General features: G+C 34.9%; 1 protein-coding gene across 1 annotated transcript; it reads right to left on the reverse strand.

Annotated features, from left to right (window-relative positions):
* Nucleotides 1-10,456: 10,456 nt before the first annotated feature.
* LOC115725659 (probable CoA ligase CCL11) lies at nucleotides 10,457-12,499 on the reverse strand. Its single transcript, XM_030655243.2, has one exon. The coding sequence runs from the start codon at nucleotides 12,241-12,243 to the stop codon at nucleotides 10,570-10,572; it is 1,674 nt and encodes a 557-aa protein (XP_030511103.2). The 5' UTR covers nucleotides 12,244-12,499; the 3' UTR covers nucleotides 10,457-10,569.
* Nucleotides 12,500-12,804: the final 305 nt, after the last annotated feature.

Here is a 12,804-nt window from a genome sequence, read left to right on the forward strand (position 1 = left end):
TCAATTACCATGGCTCTGATACCAGTTGTTGGAAATTATTTTACCAGGATCTTAGATCTACTCACAAGTATGTTGTTTAAACACCTTAAATATGAACTTTCTAAAACGATAAATTAAACACTTATAAAGTTAAGAAAACCTTACATTGATGCAGCGGAATTAATGTCTCCTTCCACTCAGATCTCTAACCCTTGAATCCTTTCTGTAGCAGAGTATAATCAAGATCTGAGCCCGAATGTCCTTATTCTTCAAGTTTGATCCTTCACAGTCTTCCAATCTATGATTGAGTTACTACTTGCTGTGTGTGGGCACTTACTCTTTCACTAGGGTCGAAAAAGATGAAGGAGAAAAGAGGAGAGAGGGTTTCGGCCAGGTATAGAAAGTGGGGAAGGCTCAGTTTTTTAGAAGAGAGAAATTTCTGTCAGAAAGGCTTGTGAAAACTTATGAATTGACTGAGCCATCACTTTCTATTTATAGGCAACTACTAGGTTTAGGTTAGGAATTATTTGGCATTAAAATAATGAAAATATTAATTTGAAAAACCTATTTAAGTGGCCGGCCATGGTGTGGTATTGGGCCTCACTTAATTTTGCAGTTTTATCAAATTTTATCTTTATTTTCTCAAAAACGCCAATTTTCCAATTCTAACATTTTAAATGCCAAAACTAATTATTTAATAACTAAAATAGATTATTAAATAATATTGTCATTTAATTTAATTATTAATTAGACATATAAAGTCCATTAATAAATAAATAAACCTAGAAACTCTTTTCCTTACAATTTCACCCCTGCTTAGTGAAAATTCATAAAATTAGACATAGTCTAACTTTAGAATTATAATTGATCAATCACGAATCAATTAATGAGTCTTACAAGCAGAATGTTCTCAGCTAGAATGGGGACCATGGATCTATATGCTGAGCTTCCAATAAGTGAACCAAATTTACCAAGTAAATTCCTACTTATTAATTCTTCGTTGAATCCACTCTTAGAACTTAGAATTGCACTCTCAGACTTATATAGAGCATATTGTATGTTTCACGATATCAATATACTATCTCATTTAACCATTGTTATAATCTTATTGTGATTTAAAGATCCTCTATATAGATGATCTACATCGAGATGGGATTTCTTTACCGTTCTCACCCCTCAATGTATTTTGCCCCTTAAAACACTTAGCTACGTGTAAATGGTGTTTAGTGATCTAATAATTAGTCAGTTAAACAAGAGCTCATCCATTTACTTTTATTTGCTAAGCTCGAAGGGAATCATCACTTGACTTCTATACACTAGTAGAAGCTATAGATTCCATATTTATGTTCAGCACTCCCACTCAATCATACTATCATGTTCCCAAAATATACGTATCGCCTTGACCCAAAAGTAGGCTTAACTAATAAATCAAAGAACATGAATAGCACTCCTGAGTTGAGCCTAAGCATATCAGGATTTAGATTCTTTTAATCTTAAGATCAACTACTGATATTGACTTGGAAGATATGTATAACGGTAAGTTTATAATATCTTAACTTAGTTGCAATATCGGTCCAGTCCAATGTATACTCCATACATTCAAAACTAGTATACTTTACTAATGTCCTGGAAAGAACATAACACTTACTCCAAGTGTAAGTACACATCATCGCTGATTATCACATTAGTGTACATCCAATAACACTGATGAAACAGGGACCAAAACTTTTGATTCATATGATCACAATCACATTCCACTGTGTTGACGATACTGTAATTGTGAATAAACATATGATCTGGATTTAACTGATTTTGTGTGTATGAATGTAATAAACATATTAAACATATTAAACCATTAACATGTAAAATTCATGCGAACATCAATCACTTCAAATTTCTTATATTGATAACTAATCAGATTGTAAAGAGTTTTATTTAGGGCATAAAACCCAACAGTATCATGGCGACTCATGACATGGAGAGTAGAACTAAGTTAATTAGGCATATAATACCTCTCTCGAACAGCGGTTAAGGGACAAGTGCTAGCAGATTTTGTAGTAAAATTTGTTCCAAAACCTGCTTGCAACGGAGAAAAATTCAAAAACCAAGAACGGATACTAAAAGTCTATGGGTCATCTAATGTCTTTGGGGTGGAGTCAGAATAGTTATTTTGTCACCAAACAGAGAAATGCAAGAGCACTCACTCAAACTAGGATTCAAAGTGAATGAAGCCCCAATTCAAGGGATTAGACTAGTCAAATAGATAGGGGCATAATAAATCTCAGTTCAATCTGATTACTAGTTAATCGTGCAACAAGTCAAAGGGGATTTTGAAGCGAAGGAATAAAGAATGGTTAGCTACTTGGCCCTAGTGAAGAAATTAGCGTCAACTTTTAAACATTTTCAAGTAAACCAAGTTCTGTGAGAAGCAAACATGCCCGCCGATGCTTTGGCCAGACTAGGGTCCTCTTCCCCACTCCAAATTACCCGAATGATACCATTCAACTTCATCCCCGAGCCTAGCATCTCACTAGAAAAATAAATTTAATGCACATAAACAATGTTGGAGCCTCCAGAAGACTAGAGATAACCAATCACATAATATTTAAAGGAAATAAGATATCGTAGGATCCAAAGGAAGCTAGAAAGGTGATATCACGGGCCCCGAGGTACACACTAATACAAGATGAATTGTATAGATGTTGTGGTATTTTCAACACGCAAGTATATGTATCGTTTTAATAAGTAATACTCAAGTAAGTGAGATCGTTCCTATGAGAATTGTAGCTAAGTACCAATCAATTGAATTCTTGTTTCTATTTGGCAATCGAATAGATAAATTTTAAAACTAAACAAACCAAGAAAAATAAATAAGAGGTTTAACAATGGATTCGAAATTAGGGATGTGATTTTAATTGTATCTATCTATTATGGTCTAACATGATTCAATTCCTATTACGAAATTCTATATAACAGCATGTTTACTCAAGTAATTATAGTCTACTCAGATATATAAATCTCAGTTACATGAAAATTTTCCACTCTCGTGATAAATTAAACATGCAAAAGGTATTAAACACATAAACCCTATAAGCTATCCAAACCACATAGGTACTCTCGTCCTATATCGAAATTTGTTCCTATTTCTCTATAGCATAATTGACACTCACTTATCAGATTTCGTATCAAAATCATAAATAATTAATTGATGGCCAGACAATTAAAATAAATAAGTACGAATGATATAGAATACATAAAGAATTGGGAGAAAGTTAAATCACATTAAACCATAAATTGATGTCAATAATATCCATCAATACCCTAATAAATTGTTTAGCTACACATAATCATTGTGAACAATTAATAACAATTAATTAAGGACATAAAAAATAAAGTAGAAGAAGGAAATCGTCGAAAAATTAATGTTGAAAGTCTCCAAAGCCGTTGTTATACCTGAAATTTGGCTAGCACATCAGAGAAGGACACGTGTTAGACTGGGGAGAATACGGATCAACACACGTAATAGTAATCATATTTGAAATGGAATAACTCGTTAAAAGCAAAATTGACAGAGTATATTTATAACTCGGTTGACTGGATGGTCTTAAGCGAGATAAAAATATACAAACTGTTAATGTGTGTATTAACGAGAAACCATGCAACTTCAAGTGTACAAGGCGAGGCATCAATCTCGCTACACATTAGAAGAGGAGGATTATATCAGCCTCGGGAAGACATGGGAAAAGCTTCAGCTCGCTATCAGGGTGGTTGTTGCCATGTTCCTAGCAAGACGACCCAGATGATACGATCTGCAACATATTAAATATACGTTTACCTTGACCCAGTAAAAGCAGGCTACTCACAGCTATGTGATTTTCAAATATTAACCGTATTCATATTACGTGAGATGTAATCGAATCCCCCGTTTTTAGGAGATAATTGTTGTAAAGATTACAGTCAACTCTCTAATTAACTACCTACTATGTGATTATAAATAGAGGCAAGTTAGAGTAAAAAAGGATGAAAAAAGGTCCTGGAAAACAATCAAAAATTTAATAAGATTGACTCGTGGACTATGCAAAATTTTAACTCCAAAACCACGTAAAAAACCTTTGTGTTCATTTACTTTCCTTTACTATTTTTGTTTTTTCTGTGCAAGTTTATCATTTAGGCACAAATTTGGGTAACAAAAATCTGCGTTAACAGTTTGGTTCTTTCATTGAGAACCTTCGTGAAAAAGCTAAAAAAAATCCCCCTTATATAAAAAATAATATACCTCTTATGGCTGACAATGAAGAAAATAATCCTTATGAAAAAACCACTCATTGTCCTGGAAAAGAGCCAATGAGTCCTCAAGGATCATTCGACTTATCATTTGAACGGACCATAAACTCCGGGAAAACCCAGAATTTTGGAACCATGCTTGAAGGGCCTAGAATGAACAATGGAAGGTCTCTTACCAATCTAGTTGATGAGGATGGCGCCTATGATCCAACAAAGTATATACCAATCGTTGAATTAGAAACCACCATCTCAGGCGTCGATTGGAAGAGGCAAACCAGTGTAATGGTGAATTAGAGTGTGGGGGAGCTGCAGCCAGGGCGACACCAGGGAATATCTCTCAAAATCAACCTAACCCTAGAGAGAGAGAATCGCGAGGCAAACCTCGGGACTCGCGAACTAGGGGGCAGGAGGTAGCCCAAAGGAATCCCCAGAACACTCAGGAAATACAACCTGCAGAAATTGGGGAATACCTTGAAAACAAGATGCCACGTGATCGACCAGGAACCAGGGAACAAAAAATTCCCTGTAGAAATAAGGAAAATCTGGGGACACAACCTGGGGTACATGGGTCATTAGTAAGAGATCACCAACTTTCTTTCCAAACTTATGAGAAAGGAGCTTGCACAAATCTCAATAGGGAGAATGCGATGAATCATACCCAAGAGGGGAGAGTGAGGCGTGAAGAGGTGAGTGTTACTACGAGACACACAATAACCCGTAGTCGATCAACGCAAGGAGGAGAGAATACTCGTCACAACAATGATCAAGATGGCAAAATACGTTCTATGAGTGGAACGAGGTTCGCCAGCCGTCTTGACCAATTGTATTTACGAGAACGCTTGAACAAGAAAAAAAACTTGATCTTTGCCAGTGACTCGATTCAAAGCAAGGGGATCCGATCCATTTGCGGATTGACGAGTTGGAAAATAAGTTCAGGAGGCATCGAGTTAGACAGTTAGGAAAATAATCGGGATGCGATTCTGTGGAAGAATTTGAGTTAGAAGCTTCTAGGTCAAAGAGGAAAGATGACTCTAAGAGGTCGTCTAAAGATAAGAAATAAAAGAAACACGATAAATACGTACCCATTTATACTGTCTATACCGAGTTTAATGAAACTTGGGAGAGTATCTATCTCGCGCATGAACAGAAGGTCATTTTCAATAAACCAAAGGCCATGAAACACGCGAGACGTAAAATGGACCCAACCAGACGATGCGAGTACCCTGGGGACATTGGGCATACAACGAAAGAATGTCGTCAGTTGAAGGATGAGATTGAAGGCCTCATAGCGCGAGGACACTTCCAGCAATATGTAAAGGGGCAGGACAATGTCTATGACCAGCTCGATCTATCCAGCAACCTAAGTGACGAGGGACCATAACCTTCCCCTGAGGGAGGAAAAGATACCCTAGCTATCTTAGGAGGATAATATATTGCAGGAAAACAACGATGACGCTTGAAAGGGGGGTATCAAAGAAGTTCGCCCAACATTAATTGGATTAGGGGCAATTAGTCCAGTCAAGCAATTACGTGGAAGTATTGCAAAGAAATTAAATACCGGCTCACGATGGCTGTTACCCGATCATCTTCTTCTTATGTTGCTAAAAATCCTCCAAAATAACCCCAAAAAACAGAACAACGATTATCAATGGGCAAGAAGAGTTTGAAAGATAATCCTCTTAGCCCTACTTCCCCAGTTCTTGCTAAAAGAAAATTAGGTGTTGGTACTTCGAAGAACACTAAATCAAAACGCCATCGACCTATCTTGGAGAATTTCAACTATGATTTTGAGTTGGAGCCAGAATTTTTAAAGTCTCCCAAATCTGATAAGGTATTTTTCTATTAATTTGTGTTATTTTAGGGTTTTTTACATGTTGATATTATTACACATTTCTCTGTTTGTGATTTTTTTTTTTTTGCATGTTTCCGTTTGTTAGTCCTCCTATTTTACAGTTTTGTGTTTGTTTGACTGTGTTTCTTATTGCTGTTTTGGTTTTGTTTTGTTAACTCGTAGGGGAAGGGTAAATCCCTAGTGAAGAATGTTCAATGAACTGATTTATTTGAGGAGATAATTAGGAAAAGAGTTGTTGAGGTGTGTGATTTCATTATTTTTCTTCTAATATTTTTTTATGCTTGATTTTGTTATTCTTTATTTTTTTGTGTTATTTTAATTTTTTTTAGTAGTTTTTTCTTCTATTTTTTTTATAGGATTGGGAATACAAGTACACCCGATCGGAATACTACCATTCCAGAGTTATAACCTCTAGTTATTATTCTGTTATTAATGATATTAAAACTATTCTTACTAACCCAATTAAAAATATTTTCAAAAATTGTGTTTGGCCATTTTCTTCGTATGCCAGAGTATAGTATCTATTTCCAACTCATATATGGTTTGTTGTTGAGGGAGGTTCAACAGCCAAATGAGTTGGAATTTAGGATTTCTTTGCAAGGAAAATATTTGAGGTTTAGTGTTGAGGAGTTTTTGTTAATTATCGGTTTGGATTGTCATATTGATTCTCACATTTTCAAGTACAAGCAAGATGATAATATGCTTGTTAAACAGTGTTTAAAGGGCCACAAAAAAATTATCAAGATTTCTATTCAAATTGCTTTTATTGCTAACAATCTTAAGAATAATAATGATCTTGCAGTCAAGTTGGCTGTGTTATATTCTGTTAAGTACTATTTGTTGGGTGGTCCTCCTAGAAAAGTTGTTTCCATTAGGAAATAGATGTTAATAGTGGTCGATACAATGAATATGGGTGGGGAAAGGAGTTTTTTGGTTATGACAATTCAATCATTGAAGGGTAAGATTGATTTTGGTCTTAGGAAGGTTATGCAGAAGGAAGAAGATGGTGGGTATTATAGGTTATTGGGTTTTTTGTTGGCGTTGCAATTTTGGTTTTTCGAGTGTTGTCCATATGTTATTGGGAAACTTACATTGTATTCAAATATTGGCATTCCAAGGCTTCTTAATTGGCCTAAAATGCAAAAGCCAAAAGTACTTCAGTTGAAGATGGATAACATGAACACCTCGTTTTTAATCTGCCGTGGAAAAATGTATTTTTTCTTACAATTTTTCTATTGTTGTTTTACATTTTTTTTTTCTTTAGTTAAATTTTTATTCGTTTTCATTTTTATTTTTATTTAATTTTTGCTGTTTGTCTATAATTTGTTTTTTTGTTGTTGTAATTAAAACTGAGAAATATCTCTCCAACATCTGTGGAGAGAGTAAGTTTGAACCTCGATGACTATTTCCCGAGTGACACGACTTTAGACTTTATTAAAGTTAAAGTGAAAGGCGCACGTGTTCTAGATTCAAAGTTTGTCCCCAAGTCTTTTGTTCAAGCTGAATTTATGGGTCCATATTCATCGAATGCTCATGAGCATGTCACCTGTGTTGAGTATGAGGAATTGAAAAAAGATATGTCTGTTGTCAGCCAGCAGTAGATTCTTATGAATTCTTTTGCTGAAATGAACAAGAAGTTGGACATTCTTATTGAGGTATTCATTATGTTTTTTTTTAAGTTTTTATATTGTTTTTATAGTTTTTTAATATATTTTTTTTATTTACTTGTGAATTATAATTTTGGTTTATTTTCAGTCCTCCGATGCTGCTCATACTCAAACGGGAAGTCAGTTTGATAATGCACTCCGCATATCTGAAAATGATGATGATGAAGAGTCTATTTTAGAAGAAGAGAATGAGGCTGAAGAAGAGGATGAGAAATGAGATGATATTGTTGATGATGATTATGGGGATGGTAGTGATGATGACGTCGATATCGATGATGCTGGAGATTGTCTTGGGTAGGGTGAGCCTGGAGTTGGAGATGTGAGGAATGATGATGCTGGTGTTGTTGCTGAAGGTGTTTTAAAGGATGATGATTGTGCCAAAATTGATTCTACTTCCAAAGATGCCACCAATGATAATGCCAAGAAGGAGGCCTCATCTCTCTTTTTACTGTTCACAGTATAGAAGAAAAAAAAAAGGGCCAGGACAATATAAAAGTTATTTCTGCCGTGTGACAGTATTTTTGTAAAAATTTGGTCAAAAGTCAGATTTTTGTAAGTTTCTCTTTTTTTTATTCAAAAATTTCTATTAGGTCCGACATTCAATTGTAGTGCCAATAGACTCCTTTAGGCACAAAATTTTAGGCACGACATGACGTGCCTAAACGTATATTGGCACGAAAAATCTATGCACTATTTTTGTCCTGCCAATAGATTTTCTTTTATTTATATAGTGAATAAGTAAATTTAATTATATTGAAATAAATTTTATTTAAAGTATAAAATTTTAACACAAATAAGATTGGAAAATTCTCAATGTTCCTCACACATTGCTAGCCAAACTAGGGGTTATTGCTCTTTTATGTGGTGTAACGGTGGATGTCTAATGACTAAAGCACCTGTTGGTGCATCAAATTGGGGAAAATTGTCCGAATCAATGAGGAGAAGTTGTCTCGACCCGCTACTTTCTCTCTTTGGCCAAATTATAGCTTTCGTTTCTAAGGGTCAGTTTGGCACAACTGTGCTGTGGGAAAAAATAACTGTAGTTAAGCTGTGGGAAAAACAGCTGTAGCAGAACTGTGGAAAAAAGTTGAGGTAAGTGTTTGGTAAATTATAATTTTAAAGTGCTACGCGTTGTTAAGATTCTATTATAATAATGGTAATATTTTAATCTAATTCATTATAACTACAAATATATATATATATAAATATGTTATATAAAATCTTTATTTTCTATATATTTTAATTATTTTTTTCTATATTATAAATTTATATGTATTTTATAAAAATAATTTTTAATATTTTTAAATTATATTTTTATCACTTGTAAAAGAAAACATTGTAGTTTATAAAAAACTTAGGTTGATATTGTTTGTTAATAATAAAAATATAAAATATTTTTTTTTAAAATAAAATAAAAAAAATTAGAAATTTAAATATTATTTATCTTAAATATTTTTTCTTTAAAAATATGTTTTTATTTTTTGTAACATATAATAAATAGTTAAATAAATTTTTAATAAAAAATAATTTATTATAGAAAATTTTAATCAAAATAACTTTTTCTAAAAGTTGGGTTGTACCAGCTATAACTTTAAGTTATATCTTTTCTATAAATTTTTCAATAAGTTTTTTTTAAATGCTTACCAAATGCCATTTTGTCACATTCTTTTTTGAAAATCATCTTTTAGCGTTTTCAAAAATTATGCTAAACGGGTCATAAGTACTGTAACCAAACATGGATAGGGAAGTTTTCTTTATGTGCATCAGTAGTTATTAGTGCAAATTTGCCACCCCTCTTGAACTTCTTGAGTAATAAAAGTTCTTTTTTTAAAAAAAAAAAAAAAACTTATTAAAACTAATCAGATAAAAAAAAACTTAATTAAAGAAAACAAAAGTGATTGATAAGAAATATAAAAGTAGGGAAAAAGACAAGCTTTACAATGAAAAAGAAACAAAAAAAAAAAAAAAAAGAGGCATTAAAAGTATTCTGTAATTTTAAATAAAAGAATTTATAATACTTTTCAAAAAGTTTTTTTAGCCCCAATAAATAAAAATGGTTAGCCTTGTAAGATTTTTATACCCCAACAAATCCATTGTTATGCTCGATCTTGATTTCATTAAGCACCTTAAAAATAGTCCCCAACTATTTCTAGTATTATAAACATGTGGCCTCACATGAATGTTTAGATATTGTTCACCAGCACTAAGTGTGCAACATAAAATAAAAAAACAATTCACTATGTGTAGATTAAATATCCACATGAGCATTTTGTAAAACGTGTCAAAAAACAAAAAAGAGAAAAGACACTTGAAGTGTTTAATAGTCATCTACCTGTTACAATTATAATTAGTTTAATTAAGTATGAAGTTCTATATAATTTAATATAATAATAAAATATCTACCAATCGTAAAATAATAATGTCTAAAAAATTATTAAACACCACTCATATCTAATCGCAATGCTAAAAAAAACGAAAAAAAAAACACTACTTTAACACATTTTGAATAGAAAATATTAGTTAAATAATATTAGAAAACGCTAATTAGTTACAAGTTATTGTGTTGGTATGATATTACTATTAGTTTAATGTTAAGAAATAATCATGCTTCCATACAGTAGTGTAATAAGAGAGCAACATGTAAAGTATCATCTCTGGCATTAGAGACTTGAGATGAGACCTTAAAGTCAAAGGTTTCAAATTTATAGTTACACACAAATTACAATATATATATTTTTAATAGCAAATACATAATCGAATACTACACATAGATATAATAATATTAAGCTAGATCCTACTCCAATAACCAGCTCCAGAAGGAGATCCCATGGTTTTAGCAATATCTTTCAGAACATATTTCTGAATTTTCCCAGTGGAAGTCTTAGGAAGTTCATCTCTAATCACCACAACTTTAGGAACCATATAATGAGGCAACTTCTCTCTACAATACGCCACTATCTCCTTCTCTGTCGGTCTAATCTTCGTCCCTTTCTTCACCGTTATAAACGCACACGGCGTCTCACCCCAGATTTCATCGGGCCGAGCCACCACCGCCGCCTCGTCCACAGCCGGATGGCCGTAAAGAATTGACTCTACCTCCACGCTGCTCACGTTCTCTCCCCCACTTATGATCACATCCTTGGACCTGTCCTTAATCTCCAAATACCCATCAGAGTGCATAACTCCCACATCGCCCGTGTAAAACCATCCATCCTCCTTTATAGCCTTAGAAGTGGCCACCAAATCTTTAAGGTAACCAAGCATGACGCAACCACCTCTGACAACTATTTCTCCCATGGCTAAACCATCTCTCTTCACACTCACTCCCGAACTCGGATCAATCACATCAATTTCAGCCATGGCCGGTGTCTTCACCCCTTGCCGCGCCTTTAGCCGAGCACGCTCGTTGGCGGGTAACAGATTCCACTTACTTTTCCAAGCGCAAGATACAATAATTCCAGCCACTTCCGTCAATCCATACCCATGGCTGACGTGAAACCCGAGCGACTCAGTTCGCCCGAGCACCGCCGCAGGCGGGGGAGCGCCCGCTGTTAGTATATGAACAGGGCTCTTGAGAATCCCAACATTAGGAGTGTTTGACAACATGTTGAGCACCACAGGTGCTCCACACATGTGCGTCACATCATGCCTTCGGATGAGGTCGAAGATCATCTGACCGTCGAATTTCCGAAGGCATATGTTGGTGGCGCCAACTGCCGCTGTCCCCCACGGATAACACCAACCGTTAGCGTGAAACATAGGCAGTGTCCATAAGAACACCGGCTGTTTAGGCACACTCCAATCGACGAGTGTGTCGAGTGTAACTATAAAAATTGCTCTATGACAGTGAACAACTCCTTTCGGAGCCGAAGTAGTTCCCGAAGTGTAGTTTAGTATCATAGGCTCCCACTCGTTCGCTGGCTTTAACCACTGAAATTTAGGATCTCCTCTTTCCACAAGATTCTCATACTCACAATAAAAGCTCTCACTTAGCTTTGAAGATGATGAAACCGCGTACTGGTCAAGGATCAATACGAGCCGAGGGATTGGAGTGTTTGGTCGGAACCTTGAGATGGCGTCGAGGATTAACTTAACTGAGAGTTGGTCAACGAAGACGAGCTTGGATTCAGAATGAAGAAGCATAGCTGAAACTATTCTAGCATCGAGACGAGTGTTGATGGTGTTGAGAATGGCTCCAGCCATGGGAACTGCGAAATGGAGCTCGTACATGGCTGGAATGTTGGGAGAGATGACAGACACGACTTGACCTCGCTTGATTCCAAGCCATGTTGCTATGGAGGAAGCCACACGAAGACAACGGGCGTTGGTCTGTGACCAGGTATAAGTGGTGCGGTTGTATACTACAGAAGGGCAGTCGCCGTAGACGATCGCCGCCCTTTCGAGGTAGCCGAGTGGAGTTAGAGGAGATGAGTTTGCTGGGTTTGGCTTTAAATTTTCCATGGGTTAGTTTGGGCTGACTCGTCAAGGTAGCTAGTTTCATTTATAGAGACATTAAACGAAACACATATGACCTTGGAATATAATAATGTGAAATGGGGGATGCAGTACAATTTCTTTCTTTTAGAATCATTATTTATATATATATTTATATTATTGAAAATAATGTCATCCTCAGTTTTTTATATATAGAAAAATTGAAGCAGGAAAAATAAATGACGTTCCTCGTTCATTCTGAGAAATTGATGGGCAGTAATTTCTCATCCAAGAAAAATGAAGTAATAAATAATAACTATTAGTGCAATAATAACTTTTTAAAAATTGATAGGCACTAAGTAAATATGAATTTCTAAAAAAAATGATAGGCACTAAGCAAAATATGAATATATGTTTTGCATTCATATTCACTTATTTCTATCTCTCGAAATACCATAAAAAATAGTTCGGCCGATGTGCTGGGGGAGTCCTAGGTATTTCTCGAAGGAGGAGCGGACCGGGATGCTCAAAAAGTCAGAATAAAGTCTGGGGCCACCTGCACAACTGGAAGAATAAAGTCTTCTCTAA

Source organism: Cannabis sativa, chromosome 6 (assembly GCF_029168945.1).
Source record: "Cannabis sativa cultivar Pink pepper isolate KNU-18-1 chromosome 6, ASM2916894v1, whole genome shotgun sequence".
Lineage (NCBI taxonomy): Eukaryota > Viridiplantae > Streptophyta > Magnoliopsida > Rosales > Cannabaceae > Cannabis > Cannabis sativa.